Raw genomic sequence first — 23,292 nt, forward strand, 5'->3', positions numbered from 1 at the left:
AAAAATCTCACTTCCTCTAGCAAGAAGGCCAGCACGTGGAAAGCAAATGTTGCAAGGGAAACTTTTTTTTTAAAAATGTAAATATTTAGGCCTCACGTCATAAATTATATGCCGAGTGCCTACTGTAAATGAAAGAAAAAGTGATTGCAAAGATCTGGATAATATAAGCTGCATCATTTAATACGATAGTTCTAACACTTAAGATTTACAATCATTTTCACAGTTGGTAACCGCTGATTTAATTCTCAAGTTCTAACTTAAAGGCCATGCATGATTTTTTATACCGTTAAGGTTTTTGTAAACTGTTAAGAAGCAAGTTGTTTTTTTTCCTCCGAGTCAGTGGATTGTGGTATTGCTAGCACAGTGTTTGATCTTATCCATAGGATAAGGCTCAGTAAGCTAGCTGAAATATCCATAGGATATTTTGTTGCTTGTTCCCTACGGTCATGTTCATGAACTTTATGGACTAACTGGCAAATTCAATGTAATGAATGTTCCGGATTCAATACGAGTTAAGGTCAATCGTATTAGTCTTCACAAACATACAAAAAGCAACAATCATGGATAAATGAAGACATTTGAACAAAATCAATAAACACTAAAAAAAAAAACATTTAAAAGTATAGCAACTAAAGTTGCACATATGTGTTAAGTCATAGCAATATCATCTCCTGTAATGACTATAAAGTCAGTAAACTCAATCAAGAGGACATTTATAGGAAAATTAAAAAAAATAAAATAAAAAAAATACACAGAAATGATGTTGGTAATGACAATTTACAAAACCCAAATAATACAAATATAACCGCCAAATTTACACGTGCACATATGTGAACCTGGACTACAAAACCAGGGTCAATTTATACATAAATAAGCTTTCTATTGATGTATGGTTTGTTAGGATCGGACAATATTTGGCCGAGATACAACCATTTGAAAATATGGAATCTAAATATTGAGAGTTGTCCAAATGAAGTTCTTAGCAATGCATATTACTAATCAAAAATTAAGTTTTAATATATTTATGCTAGGAAATTTACAAAATATCTTCATGGAACATGATCTTTACTTAATATCCTAATGATTTTTGGCATAAAAGAAAAATCGATCATTTTGACCCATACAATGTATTTTTGGCTATTGCTACAAATATACCCGTTCCACACAAGTTTTGTGGTCCAGGGTCACATATGCTGTACACCATTTATTGTAATTGCAAGTGCCTCATTTTCCCAGAAAAAAGGCATGAGTTAATTTACTTGTAAGTGTACCGTACATTGTTGATTGTATTGAACTTCTATTGTATTGAGACTGGAACATTCCTTCAAGTCAATTAAACACCTATAAGAGGAGAATTGGATGTCATATGAATTATGTTGGTTTTACTAAATCAATTCAGCTTAAAACACTTTTTGCCTTCATTGCACTTTGCAAAGTTCTTCTTGTACCTTAACCGCCTAAATCTTGTAAACACTCAAAACAGGAGGATCATAACTTCCACATTTGTTGGATGTCCTTTCATATCATAAGTAACTGCATGATTGAAATGAAATTTACCTGATGAACAGTAATGTCATATATTAAACACCTGAAATAACACAAAACAATACAGAATACTGAATGCAATCTGGTATTGTAAATGGATGATTAATTTTGCAAGTATCATTAATGTCAAAAACTTGCCTTAAAAAAATGCCCAAAACTAAACAACCACAATGAAAAGCATAACCTTTGTACAGATTTGTATATGCTCACAAAGCCAGCCCGTACATTTATTCACACTGACTGGCACAAATTTAAGGTGATTACTGATGGTTCAAGTGAAATATGACTTACTTTTAAGGCTTGCTTTTTTGTTGTTGTCGTTTTACAGAAACAGACAGAGGGCTTTATACCTTCAATACACATTTGTGACTAAATACGCACAGTGTAGCTTGTGGTCCATGACAGTTCTTTCAGCTTTTTTGTCAGAGCTGAAGCACATTAATTCAAATACGTGCAGAAACACCAGTGTGTGCAGTCTCACGTGACTATTTTCTAGTGCAAAAGCATACAGTCCTAGCTAGGTCTTCATCTCTGAAGGGCAGGTGGTCATAGTGTGTAGAAAGGCAGACAATGTCAGAGTGGCAGTGACCAAGGCCTCTTGTTAGGTATCAGGTTGCAATTCCAGCCTGCTCAGCAATGGCAAAGTCTCACAAAGCATCAAGGCCATGCTTGGTGTTTGAATTAAAACAAAAGGCTTAACCTTAAACTTTCCAGAAATAGTTTTGCTTAAAATGTCATCACTTACTCACCCTCAAGTTATTCCAAAACCATATGATTTTTGTGCGTCCACACATGTAAAATCACCACGAAAGTGGCCCATATGATAGGTGTACCACTCCATGTCTTGTGAAGACATACAACAAATTTTTGTGAATAACAGACCAAAGTCATAATTCAATGAAAACTGTAACATATGCAACAGGTCTCCTTGGAGTGTTAATGAAATGTTTCATACTGATTCACCTCATGAGTTCATTCAGCCTACTCAATCTGGATTAAGTGGCTAAATTTAGATTACCAATTTAAATTTCAGTCTGTTTCTCACTCATTATTTTGTACGTCCTCAGACGACTTGGAATGTAGAGTCATCCGGAATACCTGCATATCGGTTTTAAGGGGTTTTTGTATCCATTAAGCATAAATGCATCATTACTCGTATATTGTGATTTACTGGAAAATAGCACAGTCGTCTTTAGAATTGTTCCTTTTGTTTTTTCTGTTAAAATCAAAGTCATACAGGTTGGGAACAATATGAGGGTGAGCAAATGACAACAAATTACACTTGTGGATGAACTATCCCTTTAACCATATATGTATCATATATCTAGCCAAATAAATATGAAAAGCAGGAAATCTCAGATAGTATATCTAGTGATAGTAAAGACAGATGGACAGACAGGCTTATGGTAAATCCTTCTGTGCTGTCTGTAATACAGTTTAATACACTGAAACACGCCAAACATTACTGTCAAGCTTAGAGGATGGCAAACACAAGCTCATTGGCATCAGTGTTTCTCTCACAACTACACATTACCAAGCTGAGCCTGAACCATTTATGAAAGAATAGACCTAACACTGATGCTACCTGATGCAAACTAAATTAAGGTTGAGGGTCAAACACTTATGACCTACAATACTGTGGCAGCCTAATCCCTTGGTTAATTACGTTGGCCACTGTGTTTGGCAAATAGCACTGTGATTGGGGACAAAGAGAAAAAATAATAATAATCAGGAAAAGAAAACAGGGACAGTTAAGACACCCATAACGAGTATCCACACACCAGAACATCCAAACACTGTCAGAAGTGCATATGTTATACATACAAGCACAAAGAATGGCAGATATATACTGTACACAAGACAGTCTGTCCCCCACCTCGAGTCAGACGTGAAGCCAGAAAGACAGAGAGCCAGTGGAGGCTCTTCGCTGTTGGTCCTCACCTCTTTGACTGACTGCAGGATGGTGGGATAAAGCGTTCTAAGAAAGAGAGAAGATGAAGAAAACTAGGTCATCTATAGGAGGAGGAGATGGAGGAGAAGGGTCCTGTGTGGCAGCGGTGGACTACAGTGACTGTGTGATCAGAAAGAGTGGCTCCCGAAGTCCAACCCAGTGAGGTCAGTTCCATATCCTAAGGAAGCTGTCCCAAGAACCGGTGGCCACAGCCATGCCATCACTGGTTACCCCCAAACAGCTGACCCTGTTGTCATGCCCAGCTAGAACACCTTCAAAAGACAAGACCAACAAAAGTAGCAGAGATAAGTACCATACAAATCTTACAGCACATGACTAAGAGTGGCTGTCTATTAGGGGTGGGAATCGCAGGGTACATCATGATATGATACGAATCACGATACGATAATATCACGAAACAGAGATTATTGCGGTAATCAATATATTGCTAGACAATCCTATAATGGAACATCACAATATCTGTCTAACAATGAGAACAAAATGCCTGCAAAAAGGTTAAGTTTAAGTTTTCTCTCTTTATTTAAGTCCAAACTATTAGAAAACAGCACAAAAAGTTCTGTAAATCAAATTTAACATGTTAAATCAATTATTTTATTCTTGGACTTATTAAAAGCTTACACTTTTCTTTGTGGGAAAACCAACACATTTAACTGCTTATCAACTTTATGTCAAAATTTACCTGGAGTGCTTTCTTAGCCTTTCCTCTCCTCTTATTAAAACAAAGCCCCGCACGTGACGTTCAGGGAAAAAAAAGCCGTTCACGTGCTGAAGTTCGTTGTTTCAAATGTAGACGCGTGACAAGCACATTTCTGCACCGCATTAAGGACCTGACAAGGTTTTGTTTCGTCCATGCCATAGGTGCAGATTTATGTTTCTGCCGGTCGGTGCCCACTGCCCACACTGCATAACACACACGTTTAATATCTGCGAGAGAGGGAGAGCATCCAGTTTTGTTGACATAAAACTGGACGCGCCAGCGCTGCTCTCTCTCTCACTTGTATAGTGAGGGAAATGCACCTACGATCCTCACAGACTGAATATCCGCTCTGTAATAATAACGTGCTCGGTGCCTATGGTCCACGCTGAGAGCTGTTCTGGGGCAGTTTTTTTTAGTTCTCATCTCCATAAACACAGGGCTCAAGTCTCGCACATTCACCGTGAGACACATGCATTTCAACCAGTTCACACGCTCTCATGCCACACCTTGTATTTCTCATGCGAAGTCCCGCTTTATAGGATGGATGAGGCGCAGGCTTGCAGAGGGAAGTTCTCTGCCAAGTTCATAGCTGTCTTGAGAGTTAATGTCACCTACCAGCCAATATCAATAAATAGTAAATTACGTGATCCTGCTACAATCACATTCGTACAGGCAACATGGATGCGCGCACACGGGACGAGGGAAGGGAATCTCTCGTAGTGGAAGCGTTTTGTGCAGTCGAGGCGGTGGTCTTGTTGCGGTCTCGGAGCGGACGTTGCCATTTGTATTTACTAAACCCCTTAATTTGTTTTTTTTATCAACTTATTGTTTTTTTGTTTGTTTGTTTTTTTACACACATCATCATAACATCCATTCAAAAACAAAAAACAAACAAAAAAAACACAACAGACATATATCAATACTTTAAAGAGTCCAGTCAAAAGGGAGAGAGAGAGAAAAAAAAAATTCCTTCATATAATCAAGTATGTTAAAGAAAAAACACTGCCAAGCATCAATAGTAGAGGCTTGGCCCCATTAATTCGCGCTGTTGTACATTCACAAGTCACTATTTTCAGGAGGCTATGGATCCAATGTTTTTGCACACGTGCGCGGTGTAAACCAGTTCTGTATTATTGTCTTCTTCGCAGCCGTAAAACCAGCTAACAACATTCTCTTTTGTATTAAGCTTATACAGAGACCAGAATCATCATTAAGACATAAACCTGGGTTAGCAAAACAATCAATTTGTAGTAAGGAGGATAAAACCAGGTTTACATGTGTCCATAGATTAATGACGATAGGACATTCCCAAAACAAATGAAGAAAAGTACCTGATGATGCAGTATTACATATATGGCAGTTAAAATTTGGTTGTAGTTTGGTTGTAAAATTTGAAGGTTCCTCCTATCAGACGTTCCTCCTATCGGAACCGTTTTCCAGATTTTAATAGAATTAGCCACAACCGTGCCAGTAAATAACATATCTTGGAGTCTATTTGGTTTAACCTTGTCAGCTTCAATCACTCTCCATGAAACTTTAGATTGAGGATCAACCCAATTATGAAGAGCCTTAAGCTGGAACGACCAGTAATACAATTCAAAATTTGGTACCGCCAGTCATCCTGCGCGTTTAGGATGTTGTAATGTGGTAAATTTGATTCTGGGGCATTTATCATTCCAGATAAAATGAGAAATTATGGAGTTGCTCTCCTTAAAGTAACCTGGAGGGGGTAGAGAGTGGTAGCATAGAGAAAAGAAAGTTAAACTGAGGTAACAAATTAATCTTAACTGTGGAGATTCTTCCTTGAAGAAAGACTTTAAGATTCTTCCACCTTTGAATGTCATTTCTGACTAGAATACTATTAAAATTGTCTCTGGCAATTTTATGGATGTTTTTATATATGGTAATGCTCAAATAGATGAAAGATTCCTTAAGGATAAATGAGGGAACATTTAACATTGTTAATTGGCATTAAAGCAGATTTGCTCCAATTTATTTTGTATCCTGATAAGCTACTAAAATGATCAAATAATTATACTAGAGACCGAAACATCAAAGTGGTCAGAATATAGAATAATATCATCAGCGTACAATGAAATACTACTAGTGAAAAAAACGCACAAGGGCTCGGATGAGAGTCTGCAAAGTCAAGAATATGAAAGAGTCGACACATTGCGCCCCTTGATAAAACAAGTTTGGTCCTCCTTGATCAAACTATGAATTACCTTCTCCATACGAGAAGAAAAACTTTAGCATAGATTTTTAGATCACATGGGATAAGTGATATCGGTCTGTAGCTGGAACAATCTAATGGATCTTTCCCTTTTTTAAGAAGTAAAGATATCAATGATGTTTTTTGATCTCTATGAAATACACCATGTTCAATTGCAAAATTAAATAAATTAAGCATAAGTGTCCCTACCAAATCCCAAATATAATTCAGGGAGAGACCATCTAGACCCGGCAATTTGCCCTTTTGAAGACTTTTTAGAGAGACGTGGCCTCCAAAGATTCTTTATCCACCTGTGAGATCAGAGGCAATTCCACTTTATCTAAATACTGCTTACAAATTGGTTCATCAAAATCTGTTTCGGCTTTAGACAGATGTGTGTAAAAACCTTTAAATATGTCATTAACTGCCACAGGTTCGTGGTGACCTGACCATCCGATGATTATATGCGCAAATATATGCCTTAGACTCACATTCTTTCAGCCTAAGGGCCAATAGGTGACTAGGTCTCTGATTCGAAATAATATTTTTGCCTAGTCCTATGCAAGATAAATTCCGCCTTTGAGTAAATCATATTCTTCTTTTAAAGAGGAAAGCTGTGTAGCCTGTTGCTCAGTAAAATGTTGTTTTTGTAGGTTTTGTAATGATTGGATTTGACTTTCTAATTGTGTAAACTGGTGAATTTTCGCTTTGGCAAGAGTAGAAGAGAAAGATATACAGAAACATCGTATAGTACACTTAGTCGTTTCCCACAATTTTTGAGGATCCACATCAGAGGGCATATTAATTTCAAGAAATTCCTTTATATATTCTTATTACTTCTATAGAGATCTAGTCTGATTACTTAATAATGACATGATAAAGCGCCATCTAGGGGATTTGGCTTTAATATCGGAAAGAGGAATATTGCATAACACAGCAGAATGATCAGATAATAATATTGGTAATATAGAGATGGAGGAATTAGACGAAATTAAAGATGGGCTGAGAAATATGTAGTCTATCCTAGACAAAGTCTTATGTCTCTAAGAAAGAAAAGTGAAGTCCTTAGATTTAGTATTCTGAATTCTCCAAAGATCGATTTAGTTGAGCTAAGTGATAATTTTATTCAGTAATTTAGACGATGGATTGACTGTTGTATCAGATTGAGATTTATCCAAAGCAGGATTTACGACAGCATTAAAATCACCACCCACCACTAATGGACAATCAGTCTGCTCAAGTAGGGTTTTGGAAACATTTGTAAAGAATGCACTGTCTGTCTCATTCGGACCGTAAATAGAGACCAATGCTAACCTATTATTATGTATTTTTCAACGGATAAAAACAAATCTACCCTCCTCATCACTTCCGGTATGTTCAATTGTTAAATGTAACTTCCTGTAAACAATGATAAGCACCCCCTTCGTTTTATTAAGAGCGCAGGAGAAGGCTGCCAATTTATAATACTTATTTTGGAAACGTGCCACGTCAGATTGTTTTAAATGTCTCTTGTATCAGCGCACAGGAAATTTAGGAGATTTAAGGTGTAAATATTCTAATACACGAGTACGTTTCACGGCAGAATTTAGGCCATTCACATTCAATGATAAAATATATAGAGTATGCATTTAAGATTCATAATCCCAAAACTGTATTCAGTAAATGAAGAAAAGCAAAAGCACTCCCATTCTGTAAGTAACATGTAAAAGCTGGCGTGCATTCTAGATACCAAACCTCCTAGATGAAAAATCCTTTTAGAAATAAGGTAAAGTAAATAAAAGTATGAATGTCTGTTGTGAAAAATAAAAACAACACAGAAACAGGAACAACAAACAACTATAAACAAGAAACAACTCAGACCGCACATTACCGAGAACGTAGGTCTGACTGAGCAACAAAAAATGGTGATGATAAGTGACCGGTCCACCTCAACGCAAGACATGTCCCCAAAAAAGGCCCACATAGTCAAAAATTATTGTAATTAAACCTACTCTGGATCGGAAGCCTACCCCTCCAAAAAAAAAAAAAAAGTTTTTAGTCTTACCAGTAAAGAGACAGTAGTGCTGGATAAATAGCAACAATATCTCAGGAGGAGGGGGGTCCATGTCCACCTTGTTATTATCCTCTCCTGGGCAGCTGAAATCGCCTCCATCCCGGTCTTTAAAGGTCCCATGGCATGAAAATTTCACTTTATGAGGTTTTTTAACATTAATATGAGTTCCCCTAGCCTGCCTATGGTCCCACAGTGGCTAGAAATGGAGATAGGTGTAAACCGAGCACTGGGTATCCTGCTTCGCCTTTGAGAAAATGAAAGCTCAGATGGCCCAATCTGGAATCTTCCCTTTATGTCGTCATATGGGGAAAGGTTACCTCCCCTTTCTCTGCTTTGCCCGCCCATGAGAAAATGAGCTACTACCGTGCGAGGCGAGCGCAATTTTTTTTTTTCCTCGAGAGACATAATGGCTTGCAAACGAGCGAAGCATTGCAGTTGCTCAGTGTTTGGATGTACAAATGAACAACAAAGTATTTTTTTCAGTTCCTTCATCCGAGCCTATGGCTAGCATTAGCTACATGATAATAACTGTAACAGCATACATAAACAAACCAACTAAATTTCTGTATCCAGACACAATATTTTAAACTAACCATTCGGAGACGTCACCTACACCTTGCCCCGCCTCTCTCCTCCTCGTTAGCATTTAAAGCTACAGACACAGAATGGCACGTCCTAAGGAAAGCTCATTGTGGGACTGGCTCCTAGTGGCTGAAATTCTGCACCAAGGCTGAATTTCAGGAAACAGACTTCAGATACAATACTAGGGACCACTTAGGCCTATATTAAAGCATCCAAAAAGCAGCATGTCATGGGACCTTTAAGTTCTTTTCGCTGGGCCGAAGAGATGGAGATGGTGGCCGCTGTTTTCCCATTGCCTTGTAGAGCTGCAGCATAAGTCTCACATTTCACCAGATATGCCTGCCGAGCACCCAAAGGACTGCCGATCTGTCATGCCATCTTAGTACACGGAAGATGAGAGTGCACGGCCGATCAGAGTTTTTCCTTCCGTCAAACATAGGCCCGATAGGCCCGGTCGATCTCCATGTCACGGCCTTTCAGGGAAGGGATCCACTTGGAAAGATTAGCTCTGAGGAAGCCAGCTGCATCGGAGCCTTCTGCCCCCTCCGGTAACCCCACCAGTCGGACGTTATTTCTCCTGCTCCTATCCTCAATGTCCGTCATCTTCTCAGTGAGTTGCTCTAGCTGATTTCTTAAGTTCGTGACTGTCCTCCTATCCTCATGTGCAGCTGCTTGAACGGAATCGACCCGGTCACGTGTCTGCTTCGCCGCGCTAGCTAATCCCTCAAGCTCCGCTCTTAGCTCTTTAACAGAATTGTTGGTTGCTTGTATGTCCGCACGCAAGTCACGCAACGCTGGGGTCAGTACAGAGTCTACTGCATCTCTTACTGTCGAGGCCACAACCGAATCCAAAGTACTTTGCTGCTCTTTAAGTGCTAGCTTGAAACCGTTAGAGATAGGACAGTCGAGATCCTCTCTGGAGACGGTGGAATCTTTGAATTTTTTCCTTATTGGCGATTGCTCAATCTCTCTTTTCCGATCGTCTTTGACTGTTGAAGTATTCATGATGGGTTAAATACAGAGTGGTTCGAAATTTACTGACAGGATTATATAATATTTGACAAAGTGAGCAGAGCGAAGGACTAGACGCGCATCGCTGTCGAAGGGTCACGTGATCTCCAACCCCTTCATTTGTTTTTTAAGCATTTTCATTTTATGATTCCTGGACAAAATCACTTGCCTGTGATCAAAGATAGTAAGAGCTGATGTTAGGGAGTACAGCCAAATGTGCGCTAAATAGCTCTCCAACAGCTTTAACTTTTGGCTAGCTGAAACTATAAGAAAAGGACTAGATAATAGGTAAATCTGATAACAGAAATTCATCCAAATAAAATAAATTGTTTTATATATTTCAAAATACAAATGTATCAACATTGTTGAGAAGGTTACTTTGGAAATATAATAGGTTACAGATTACAAATTACTCTATTTAAAATGTAGTAAAAAGTAGTATAACTATTTCAATTGCTTTAAAAGTAATGTAACTGATTACATTTGATACTTTTCTAAATTTCTAACAAATGTTTTCAACTTAATTTTTTTTAATGCAGGGAGGGTTAGCCTTACAGTAGAACTCAACACCGTTTACTGTCAGACTTTCAAAATGAAGTCAGACTTCATCACTTGAATTAAGATAATTTAATTGTAAAGCACAGCCACCACAAAATCAAACTTTAGCACCTCTTTTTACTTTGAGATCATTCTGAGGTTAAATACAGATTTAAAATCATAAGATATAGTGTAATAGCTATAATACCATTTTTTGAAATAAAATCCTTGCATAGCTATGTCAGGAAACACTGGCATCTAACACTGACTACATTTACATGGACATCAATACTCAGATTTTAATACGATTAAGACAATACTCTGTTTAAGAGTCTACCATGTAAACAGATTTTTGATGACCTTAATCCGGCTAAAGTCATAATCGAAGTAAAAACTAATCGAATTAAGACATGTGGAGTATTCCTATTTTAGTTGCATTATTGAAGTGCAGTACAGACATGTACAAACCTTAAACTATTACCGTCATGCAGGACTTTTCGCCACATTTTGCGACAGGATACACACACGGCAGCGGTCAACCGTTTGACGGCAAATAAAAGAGCTTCAACACCGCCGTCGTCTGTATGCACATACAAATAATTAACTGGACTTGAAGCTTTCATAAAATTAAAAATGAAACACCTAAAACTGTATATGGCATCATCACGAAGACAAACTATATGTTTATATGTGAAATTCTGGAGGAGATGTCGGATAACGTTGCATGGTGACGTAATGACGCATGCCATTAATCGATCTATGTACTCTAACATGTAAAACGGGAACATGAAAGGATTATTCTAAAAGCAACTCATGTAAACACCTCAATCATAATATTGTCTTATTTAGAATAAGGTAAATAATTACATTACTGATGTCCATGTAAACGCAGTCACTGCCTTGGAAAAAAACTGTTAATCTTAAAAAATAAAGCATATACATAATAATAATTCAGTTATCGAATTAACATGTGTACAATTCTGTGTCCTAAACTCCTGAAACATTGGTGTCTCATATTTTAGAGCAGTCAATGCAATTTGGGAAAGAAATCAATCAAATCTCCATGTGTGAAAATATCCAGGTGTAACCCCCTTTGTAATCGTTAACATTTCCATAAGTAACTGTATTTTAATTACATAATTCCATTACATGTAACTAGTTACTCTAGTTAAGGTTGAGCCCCTAACACTGTCATCAAGGCATCAAAATGTGCAACAAACACTTGCAATACAAAATGCTATTCATAAGCGAAAATGTACTCTCTCTCACACACAGCTTGACATACTCGCTCAGGGCAAGTTCTGCAAACCTACTGTACGTGTACAGTATGTACATTGAGCACTGCTGTGCTCAGTTGGCTCGTTTGGGGCCATATTCCTTTTTATTTTTGATACATTTGTATTTTTTAAATATATAAACAGGGGTTAAAGCAAAAAAAAAATCTGTTGACTGAAAATTTTTCCTTGGCCAAACCCCGATCCACAGCCATACCTGTCACACACCCAGTTTAAGAGCCGTGTTTTTCTTCTTGTAATTAGGAGCGCCTGTCCTCCTAATTAAAAAAAAAAATTTAGGAGCACCTTCTAATCAATAATAAAAAATTCTGATCAAAAATTTGCCTTCTTAATACGAGGTGACATTTGACAAAGTGATTTACAGGGGCATTTTCTTTTTACTTTTGTAAATGCATTTTTCTAATTTTATTAAATGTATGCAGTGTTTCCTCTAGGATTTTTTCCAGTTGTGGTGGCAGGACTATTTCCCATGGACCACGTCCCCTCCCCACCCAAGAATCACCTGCACTCAGAATCAAATTTATTTTAACTAAAAAAAGTAGTGTCTTTGAATAATTTAGTAAATAATAAAATAAGAACAAATAAATTAATGACAATCAATAGCACAAACAAAAATAATAACAAGATACAAATTAAATAATCAGTACTTCAATTTTTTCAGTTAGGTCTAACTATAATCTATTCAACTGTAAAATAACACTGGATAGTCTTCACTGTATAATGAAAGACAGCAGCAGGTTTATTTAGGCTGCTGTCTCTTTAAGACCTCATGCATGGATCTAATGTGTTACACATGGCTCTATGCTTTCTTTTCTTTTTAGGAGCTTTGTCCTCAATTTAATTAGGAGCAGCTTCTGATAAATAATCAAAAATTCTGATAAAAAATTAGCCTTCCTAATTCGAGGTGACATTTGACTCCTTAAAGTGACTTACAGGGCATTTTCTTTTTTGCAATGGCATCATTTTCATCTGTCAAATTTTAAAAAATTGTGTTTATAAGCTATTTAAAATTTCAATTTAAAAAAAAATATATTAATAAGAAGTAGAATAAGACAAATAAGTTACCAATTATATGAAATTAGTATTAATAAGAAATTAATTTGTACTACAGAGGTGGCACAGAACACAAAAGTGGCTTGTAGGTACATTTTCAGACGTTTAATGAGGCTCAGAGGTGGCATGAGTGAAATTAAATTCATGTGGAGATTAATGTTTTAAATATACAATTTTGAATACAGAACTATTAAATGATTTAAATAACTGAAATTATACAGTAACCCCTGTGTTTGCTTTTAGAGATGAGCAGCGGCTCAGCTGTTACTTTATTTGGAACTATTTTCGTTGATGATATTGATCTGTTGTATTAAATCAATATCACATTTGCAAACTCCTTAATAATTATTAAAACTGTCACTCTCCTTATCTGTGCACAGAAAATCAGAGCGCGAGTGAGTTCTCAAAACTCAAAAGCAGGTGCAAATGTGATACATTCTGTCGGAACCTGCGGGAATGAGTAGAATGATTATTAATAGCCGCAATCCCGCGCCGAAATTCAAGTTCTGCTCTGTTCTCTGATAATAACCCGACTGTGAATGATGCGAGCGGCGTTACTGTTGTCAGTGAGAAGCTGCAGCCGTGGCGGGGATGATTTTTGGTGTGCCGGCAGAACAACAACAATGCGCTACATGTTTCTTTTCCCCTCATTTATCCCTAATAACTAATGGAGTGAACGCGCAGCAGTTTTTCAGTGAGCGGGAGCACAAAACCCGGAGTGGATGCACAGCGGAGTGAATACAGAGCGCTTAGAGCGGAGAGAGGAACGTGCTTTCACTCCACTCCAGGCTTTGATCACATCTCCCTCAGCAGGCTGAATACGCCTCGACTTTCCTTATTTTTAGTTTGAATAGGTCTTAAATTAAGACATTTATTACACTATTTGAGAAATGTAAGCCTATTTACGGCCTTAAAATAATGAAAAGTGCATTTAAGACATTAAAGACAGGCGGGAACTCTGCAAATGACGGAAATCCGTCGTAGACTCATGTACTACTAATGTAATTCAGATGGGTTGCACAGAGGGTTTGTGGTCTACGCTGTGTTGTTCTGTTGCTTGATTAGGGCTGTTATAGGTGTTTGCTTGAGTTTTTCTGTGTGGTCAAAAGGGTTGTGTAAAAGTACTGACCTGCACGCTCTCCCTTTAGAGTATCCCATACATTACAGTTGAAGTCATCGTAGCCAGCGAGCAGCAGGCGGCCACTCTTAGAGAAGGCCACAGAAGTGATGCCGCATATAATGTTGTCATGCGAATACATCATCAGTTCCTGGTCTGCGCGAAGGTCAAACAAACGACAAGTGGCATCGTCCGAGCCTGTGGTGAACGCATTACCATTTGGGAAGAACTGAAGAAATGAGCACAATTGAAAATGGATATGAGGAAAATGGATATTTTCAAACTAACAGTTAACAGTAAGTATTATGAAAGCATTGCACAGGCTCAATAAACCAGTATCAGACACTGCTGAAGACTTTTCTCTTTGACACTCACACTGACAGCATTTATATCAGAAACATGTCCCGTGAAAGACTGTCTGCACATTCCATCTCGGATGTCCCACAACTTCGAGGACGCGTCGCAGGCACCTGACACAAAGGTCCTAGAGTCTGGGCTGAGAGACAGGCTCATCACATCTCCACTGTGCCCTGTGAATGTGGTGGTCTGCTGACCAGTCTCAATGTCCCACAGAGCACTGCAAAGGAGAAAGAGAGCTGGGTCACATTCAGTACAAGATCAAACTGACAACTGAAACTCGAATGCAGACTTGAAAACAATTGAACCATTATAAATCTACAGGCTTCTGTATGCGGATGGCATACGAAAGCCTGTGCACTTTAAACTACAAAAGAGATTCAAAAATGGTGACAGGTGACAGCTCGTGAAGGCCTTGAGATAACTTGCAGTACCTTCTATTGCCATATCTTAACACTATCATTAGTATAAGTAAAATCAAATACACAAATATTTGTGGTAAAATAAGATGACAAAAATAATAACTACAATATAGGCAAATGTTTTAATAGGTTATGACATCTGTTTGTGATGCTATGTTTTATTTATTGTGCATTGGGTGGTGCTGTCCTGCTACATAAACAATGCTTTCACACTAAGGCAACTAAGGACCAATTTCAAATGGCCTTTATTGCATCCTTGATGGGCACTTCGTGGTAATGCAGAAGAAATAATATGCTGCGCACAGGACAGACAGACGCAAAAATGAGTTGGGAAAGGCATTTGAATTGCATTTGATTGAATTGCAGTAATAATTGCAATGCTCGGGCAAACCGCTATAGATCTGGTGTTAGAACTGGTCAATACAGTTTACAGGTTTCATAGAAAGAGAATGATGTGTGCCTAATCAGTTGCTGTAGAAATCTAATAATTTAATGGTTGCGGCCAAAATAGCTCAACACGAGAGTCAACGCAAACGCAATGACGTGGAATAAAAGGTCATCATGTTTTAAAGAAGAGTGGCTTGATTAAGTGGTGGAAATAGCAGAGGATGGGCACAGAAAAGTAACAAAACTCAGAGCCATTTACAGTCACACAGTTGTAGTAGTGTGCAAACTCTAACGTTACTACTTAGGTATGTTTTAGATAACTGTAAAAGCATTCACGTTTACATTTTTGAACATATTGAAAATGTTTATTTTTTTAAATATTATTTATTATAAGCTTAATAAATAATTGACCTCAAAAAGGGAATTCATGAGCAATAACTGCTTTATTTTTTTCATATTAGCTATATATTATATCATATTATTATAAAGAATTGAACTGTTCTTGTGAGATTTTAAATGTTTTTAACACCATTTTTTGGTAAGTAACAGAGCACTGTAATTAAAAAAAAAAAAAGGTTTTCTCAGGTAACCTGAAATGTGCATAATTTAGTTGCATCAGATATAAATAACAAAATATAAATAACACATTAAAATGAAAATTTACACACTTTTTTGTGTGTGTGTACTGGTCTGATATCATTTTTGCTTTTTTTGCTCGGGTGACCAAAATGTCTGTGCAAAAGAAAAAAGTTTTGCTCAGCAAGAAAATGAAAGGGAACATTGGTTGGCGGACATTATTACCATCCAAAGTTAGATTTCAGCAAATCAGTTCAAGCAATCACAGACAGCATTTTTAATAGTCCTGCAGGTTGTCAATATTAGCAGTAGAATTTGTAGCAAGTTGTATTTTTAGTTTTTTTTACAGAAACACTGAATGACCAATAATGTGTCAAGCATTACCAATAGTCTATACATTCTATTACAATAAATAAAAGTTGTAAATTTAAAAAACCTTGATGGTTTGGTTAAAAGTTTAGTTATGCTTTTAAATAATTTCGCACGTGAATGTATGTATAGCGAAAGCAGCCTGGAAAGAACGTTCTCCATGAGAAGGTTAAGTCTGTTCTCCAGCAGTTCAATAAAGAAGTAGTAAATATCTGAACTACTGACATTCATTTTTGAACTACAGATAGTCATTTTAACATTGCCAGAACATTGAAAAAAAAAAAAATTAAACGTAAGACAATTACAATGTTGTTAAAGGTCAATAATCTAGTCATTCAAAGCTGTGATGCACTCACCATGTAGTATCTCCAGAGCTGGTGATTATCTGACTATCATCCAGAAAGCGACAACACGACAAATAACCTGGTGAGGAAAAAAAAAAAAAATTATATATCAGAACATGAGCTTCAACCCACTGCATGATTAAATATGCAGACCAAAGGCTGTGTCACACCAAGCCAACTTCAAAGAACTAGTGGGCGGTGACAAAAGCCGACGGTGTTGTCTTCTTGCATCGGCAGCGTCTGGATAAAAAGCTGCGGTTGAACACACCGCTTAGACTACAGCCAAGTGCAAAGTAAACATCTGCGTTCTATGCCTGCGTGAGAGGAATTAGCCGTCCACATCAGCACCTATCAATAGTATATATTCGTCATTTAAAGGAGAAACCGAAACAAGGATATATGAGATATATGCAGATATACAAAACGTAAACAAAGCAGTGCTTGCTTACCATTTTGAATATCAGTTATGTTAATAACTTTCTTCATTTTAAGCAGCTCATGTTGTTATGAAAATATTCACATATTGGAATGCTTGGGTAAGATCACATAACATTAGAACATTCTTCTGTCTGTGCCGCCTTCATTTACTTTCCCGTTTTCATAGCTTTCATTTTAATTCTCGAGCACCGACTCGTTCACTAAACAGAACATCCAATCAGAGTTCTCATGGTGACCCTGACGCCGATTCGCCTCCGATGTGAGCCGTGTGGAAGACGCCAAACAAACTAGCCCAACAGATGCTCACTGACGGCCCGCCGTTGACTGACTGTCGGCTTGGTATGTCCCGGCCTTAATGATGCTAATCCTGCTGCTGACAGTTTACCTGTGTGTCCAGGAAGTTCTCTGGTGACTCTGACGTTGCCCTCACGGGTTTTAAGGCTATAGATTGAGCAGATGTTGTCCAGGCCTCCGCAGGCTACATAATTCCCTGAGGGAGCGTAGGCACAAGTCATCACCCATGATGACCTTAATGGAATGGCATGAATCTGGAAAAAAAACAAAAACAAGAATTGTCGTACTTGCTATTCCCATTTGTTATAAAGAATGAGACCAATGCTGAATTCAGAAACTGCATACCACTACTATTATTTCTGCCTTATAACAAAATGGTAAAAATAGTAAGAGTAGTATGCTAGTATATGGTTCCAAATTCAGTACAAGAGCCAGGATGTACTGCAAATCCTCCCATGGGTCTGGAGCACCAAGAGGCTAAGTACATGACAGAACTTATATGCAACCTATCAGTTTTATGTAATTTTATGATTTACATTTAAATTAAGGTTGACTGATTTTAATTTAATTCACTGTAATACTTTATTAATCTTTAAAAAAAATAAATAAATCAATCATTAAATTTATGACGGTTATTATATTCTTGGGCAATAGCTGTGCATTTTAGATGTAAATTCACTTGTTGGGCTGGACTAACCTTGTTTGTGGTGTAGCTGTCCCAAACGATGAGTTTGCCATCTTGTGAGGCACTAACTAGTAACCTTAATGTTTAAAAAAAACAAAAAAGTGGGGGAGGGGTTAAAGAGTAAACCACTGTTCATAATACACATCACAGATTAAAAATACTACAAGGTGAACATGCAGACAATGATTGTTGCTTATAAAATGAACAAACATGGCAAATGCTTATGATAATTAATGACTAACACTGCAAGCAAATATGGACACAAACTCCACCCATCTGACAATTGTGTCTCCTGCCTAAAGCACTAGAATAGATGCAAAGGTGGTGAAGGGGTGAATGATAGAGGGAGAAGAGAAGGGAGGAAAAGAAAGACTGGAGCAGGAGGCAGCCTACATAATCCTAGAACACCCCTGAGTTGTGAGAGGCCTACTGTATTATTCATTGAGTGTACACTGACAGAGGTGCAGGGTTCCTCTGAGAGTGCCCATCCTCCAGCCCACTCAATCTCTTTCAGTCAACTGACCTAGAATCAGTAGCCCAGTGCATGGCGTAGATTTTGGCTAAATGGCCTCGGAGCGTCCGCCTCGTTCTCATCTGGATCCTTCCAACTGAATCCAGACCAGCTGTAATCTAAACACACACAGAACTCTTATTTTACAGTGACATTATAAAGCAAGCACGGGACATTTCATCAATCCAAGGTGTGCTACTGATCACTCAAATGTGGGAAAAAGAGCTGTATTTGACTTATGGTGATTATCTAAAATTAACATAGCACTGACTGAAGTGCAGAATTAAACAGCTTTAAAATGTACAAGAGCCGTCTTTTCCAACAAAAAGAAATAATCCAAACAGAAATTATGACATCTTAAAATCACCAAAACCACCAGGGCGAGGTCTGAACGTTTAAATTTTGATGGAGGACTTGGCATGTAAGAGGTTGTTTAATATTTCAGCACACTTAAGAGCATGTTCAGCATGTACGTCAGCAGCCAATTTGCATGTCTGTGCTGAGCTCAGAGAACAGGTGAGCATAGACATGCCCCATAGACATGGGTTAGACCAGTGCTGCTCTTATTAAGTGGGGGACCAAACAGGGATGGTGGCAGGGCTGCTTACCTGGGACAGGCTGGAGTCGCTGCATGCTTTCCTGGCATCCTGCAATGGGAACAGCAGCATGTCAGAGTGCAGTCATTCTACTGAACAGGCAGAGGAAAACACATGTATTCTATTTCCTGGCACTCAGGTCTACATGAAACTTATATCAAATAAAAATGAAAAGAACAAAAAGTTGAAAACTATTCCAATTAACAAAGTTGATATACAGTAGGTAAATGCTGATTACCGGCCAATTACCGGGGTGGGCAATACGATCAAAATCTTATATCATGATATGAGTCCTTTATTTCATGATAATGGGATATATATCACAATATAGTTTTTTTTTTTCCTTTAAGTAAGGATTTTATGGTATCAAAATGTGATGCCATTGAAATTTCCTAATTCTTATCAATTGCAATATCATACAAAAATAATAATAATAAAAAATAATAATAATAGCTTAACCAAGTAAAAAAAAAAAGGGGGGGGGGGGGCCTCAAACTTACTGAAGACAAGTAAACAGTGAATGATAAAATAAGAACAAAGAAACTAATTAGAAGCAATAGGACAAAAAAAATACATATTTTAACGTTGCAAGATTTTTCAGACACTCAATTTTGGAACTGGTTCAAGGAGACTTCTTCAGCTAAATGCGCACCATTATTGGACTAATGCAAATAAACTCTAAATGGCAAAATATCAGCCAATTAATCAGCACTGTCAATATATCCCTCTATCTAAATTGAGGTTGGTAAGATGTTTAATTTTTTTTAAAGAAGTGTCTTATGCTTGCCAAGGTTGCCTTAATGTAATCAAAGACAAAGTAAAAACAGTAATACTGCAAAATATTACAACTTAAAATAACTTTTCTATTTTAATATATTTAAAAATGTAATTTATTCCTCTGATGCAAAGCTGTATTTTCAGTAGCCATTACTCCAGTCTTCAGTGTCACACGATCCTTCAGAAATCATTCCAATATGCTGATTCAATGCTCAAAAACATTTCTTATTCTTATCAATGTAGAAAAACATTGTGCTGTTCTTACTCTGATCTGATTGCGCAGCTGCTCTGCCTCCTGCCGCAACTGCTCCAGCTCACTCATGGTCCTGCAAGCGTTTCACTCCTTTCCCAACTTTGATAATACTGACAAACACCTGCAATGCACACACAAGCACCAAGTCACATTTAGGAGACAATAAAGGACTGCAAAATAACAGAGCACTCAGGCTGGATTAATAATTCAAGCCACTCATGCAAACAATTTCCATATATTCATTTGATTGTCATGTCAGAGGTCCCATAGACCTAGTAAGACAGCCCCACTGGATACAGTTTGTGAAGAACACAGAAAGTGCTCCAGTAGCGCCAATGTTTTTACTTGACTGAATAGTAACTGTATCATATAATTCAGTAGAGGAACCAAACACTCTAGCTACTGCACTGCCAACTGAGAGCTGGGCACGCTGTGCTCCTTTGTTTAATGAGGAGTAGCACTGCTTGGCACTTGGCAATGCCTACTAGCTGATTTCCCTAAAATTTAGCTAACACCACCCCAATAAGGAGGTTATATGCAGTATGATACTCATGCAAAGGCTGCAAATTGATCAGTTAGTGCAACTGTAATGTCAATACAAATGGTAAATAAGGGGACCTCACATCTTTTCATTATAACTTTTAGAAATATTTTAATTAGGATTTCACACACAAGCAAATTTTAGAACTGAGCATAGCTTTAAAAAAAAAACCCACTAAGCTTTTTCAGATTTTGCATTTTATGTTTTCCATGTCTCAATTAATCTTACCCATAGCTTTAGTCTTATTTCAGCCTAAAAGCAAATACAGAGTAACTGAATAAAACACAGTGCCTTGTCACATTGGTGGTTTGACACAATATGGGAACACCCCTTGAGATCATTGAAGTTTACCCTGACCTCTGTGAAATCTACATTTCAGCACAAATTCTTTTAGGGAAGCACAGTAGCATGCTAAAACAGGAAGACTGCTGGTCCCAACCCCAGTAAACCAAATGACAGGAAAGTAAGCAACGATCAGTGTGCATTTTAAGCAAAGAAGTTTCCAAAATCAAACACTGTACACATTAACTGAGACATAATATTAGAAATAACATACAAAAAGCTTAGATTTATTATAATAATGGAGTGGGGAAAATATTTATCATGCTCGAACTAGCTGGATTGACATTTTAATTCAAAATTGAATATGTACATCGGATAAACATAAGAATCCTCCTTAATCCAGATGTGTTAATCCCTTATTTAACCTGTGACACTCACAGCCTGTTAAACCAGTCGCGATAAACGCGAGAAAAAATCCGTTGTAAATAAAATATCTACACAGAAACGACAATTTTGCCCGTTAATTGTTACATTCGTGTTGTTCATCGAGTTTAATGCGATTAAATGTAATGTTAACATCAGCATTACGTTACATTTCACATTATTTCAAGGTAATTTAGCGAACTGTTTTGACAACAGATTCAATACCACATGTTGCACTAAACAGAAACCTCCCTATAAGACACTATTTACGCGAAACAAATGTATAAAAGAACCTTCCCCAGCAGATTTGTCGCCTGTCAAGTTAATCACATCGTTATATTACGATTTGGTAGTTTTGGTTAGCAAAGTGGCTAGCAAACGGTGACTGTATCATGTCAGTTACTTCAGACCACCACACAAACATTGACACATTACCTGATGTAACAACACTACAAAATCCTCCTACCGCCTGTAAGGGTGAGCAGATTCTTTATTTCAGAATATTAACGCACTCATTTCGTATTATTTATATCCAAAAACAAGGAAACGGGCGCCAAATTTACTAGTTTCAAGGCAATTCACAGAGCGATTACCACACCCATACTGATATTGAGAGCATGGCAACAATTGGATGAAGGGGGGAAATTAATTATTCTAGTGTTTTTTAACAGAAAATATTCAGTGTCCTTGTGTAAAACTGAGTATATTAGGTCTCTTATTACTTTATATAGTATATTAACATGAAGCCAATGTGTTTTTATCAAAATAGTTTGACGTTTGTCTACGCCTACCTACTCGAGTCACCCGCGCTTGAAATGGTTCTGGCTATCAGCTTCCTCAATTATAAAAATGACTGAAGTAGTTTGATACAAGTGGATACAGTGTCAAAGGCATTTGATTTGTAACAAAACGTATGCAGGCCTAGAAGAAAAAATATTTGAGAATAGACATGAGAAGAGAATAAAAAAAAAAAAAAAGAAAGTAAATACATAGTTGTGTTAATATACATAATCTACTACTTTCAGTGATTACTAAAAAACATGCTGATCAGTGATATTAATTGTACAGCAAAGGGTTTTTATTTGCACTTTGTCACAGAATATATTCAGAAGATTCCCACTTATTTAATGCAACAGGGTACATTGGGTGGTTGCCAATTTTCCTCTTCTCAGAGTTTTTATTTCAGACGCAATTTGTTAATAATAAATAAATAAATACACGAATAAGAATAATAAATATAATAAATAAAAAGTTATTTGGAATTTAAGTTTGAATGCAATTATTATATACTATATATGGTCACTATACAAATATTCATTAGGCAGTAGTGACAAGAATGAAGCCATCCATGGCATGCCATGGGTTAACAAATGCAAACTACACAATCACTACTTCATCGTCTCACTCCTGCTGATCTATAAACCCTGTCTAGAGCACTCAAATATAGGAGTAATTAAGTTACAAAAGCAGTATTAAGTGACATTTAGTATTACCTAGTATGCTGAAGTCCACCGGTGAGAGATCGGTCAGTGGAAGCACCCGGCTCCCTCTGTAGAGTATGTGCTGATGGGAGCACTGTCACCGGGATAAGCAGTGGGGACTTTAGTTAACAGCCAGCACATCTACACTGAGAGCTGCTGGTGACAAGGTGGGGCTGGATGGGGGAGGCTGAATAGTGAAAGTGGGAAGATGAGGTCTTAAAGAGACAGTAGATGTCACTGTTCAGTTGGTCAGTGTCACAACTGAGAATGTGTTAACAGAACAATAAGGACTATCCTGTGCATTTAATTATTTACCATTTGTTCAAATTATCTGTGTGCACGCACAAAAGCAGCAATGATTCCTGAATGCGGGATCCCTACGTAATAAAGGCCTGTCAATAATTTATTAAATGGAAAGCTTTTCCATGTAGTGCATTGTCAACACATTCATTTCAAGTGCTTCATTGAAACGCTTGCTGTTA

The 23,292-nt window shown here is 37.4% G+C and overlaps 1 protein-coding gene across 2 annotated transcripts; it reads right to left on the reverse strand.

The window, feature by feature from the left end:
* Positions 1-155: 155 nt before the first annotated feature.
* gnb4a (guanine nucleotide binding protein (G protein), beta polypeptide 4a) lies at positions 156-22,938 on the reverse strand. Of its 2 annotated transcripts, none has more exons than XM_058748699.1 (10): positions 22,823-22,938; positions 20,096-20,204; positions 19,066-19,104; positions 18,470-18,576; positions 17,959-18,022; positions 17,353-17,515; positions 16,542-16,608; positions 14,450-14,651; positions 14,087-14,303; positions 156-3,768 (listed from the first exon to the last, which is right to left on the reverse strand). In XM_058748699.1, exons 2-10 carry the CDS (start codon positions 20,150-20,152, stop codon positions 3,662-3,664), a joined length of 1,023 nt encoding a protein of 340 aa, XP_058604682.1. In that variant the 5' UTR covers positions 20,153-20,204; positions 22,823-22,938; the 3' UTR covers positions 156-3,661. The 2 variants fall into 2 exon arrangements, with proteins under 2 accessions (XP_058604682.1, XP_058604673.1); XM_058748690.1 differs by lacking the exon at positions 22,823-22,938 and adding an exon at positions 21,765-21,912.
* Between the last annotated feature and the right edge of the window lie 354 nt (positions 22,939-23,292).

Source organism: Onychostoma macrolepis, chromosome 02, assembly GCF_012432095.1.
Source record: "Onychostoma macrolepis isolate SWU-2019 chromosome 02, ASM1243209v1, whole genome shotgun sequence".
NCBI classification, from domain to species: domain Eukaryota; kingdom Metazoa; phylum Chordata; class Actinopteri; order Cypriniformes; family Cyprinidae; genus Onychostoma; species Onychostoma macrolepis.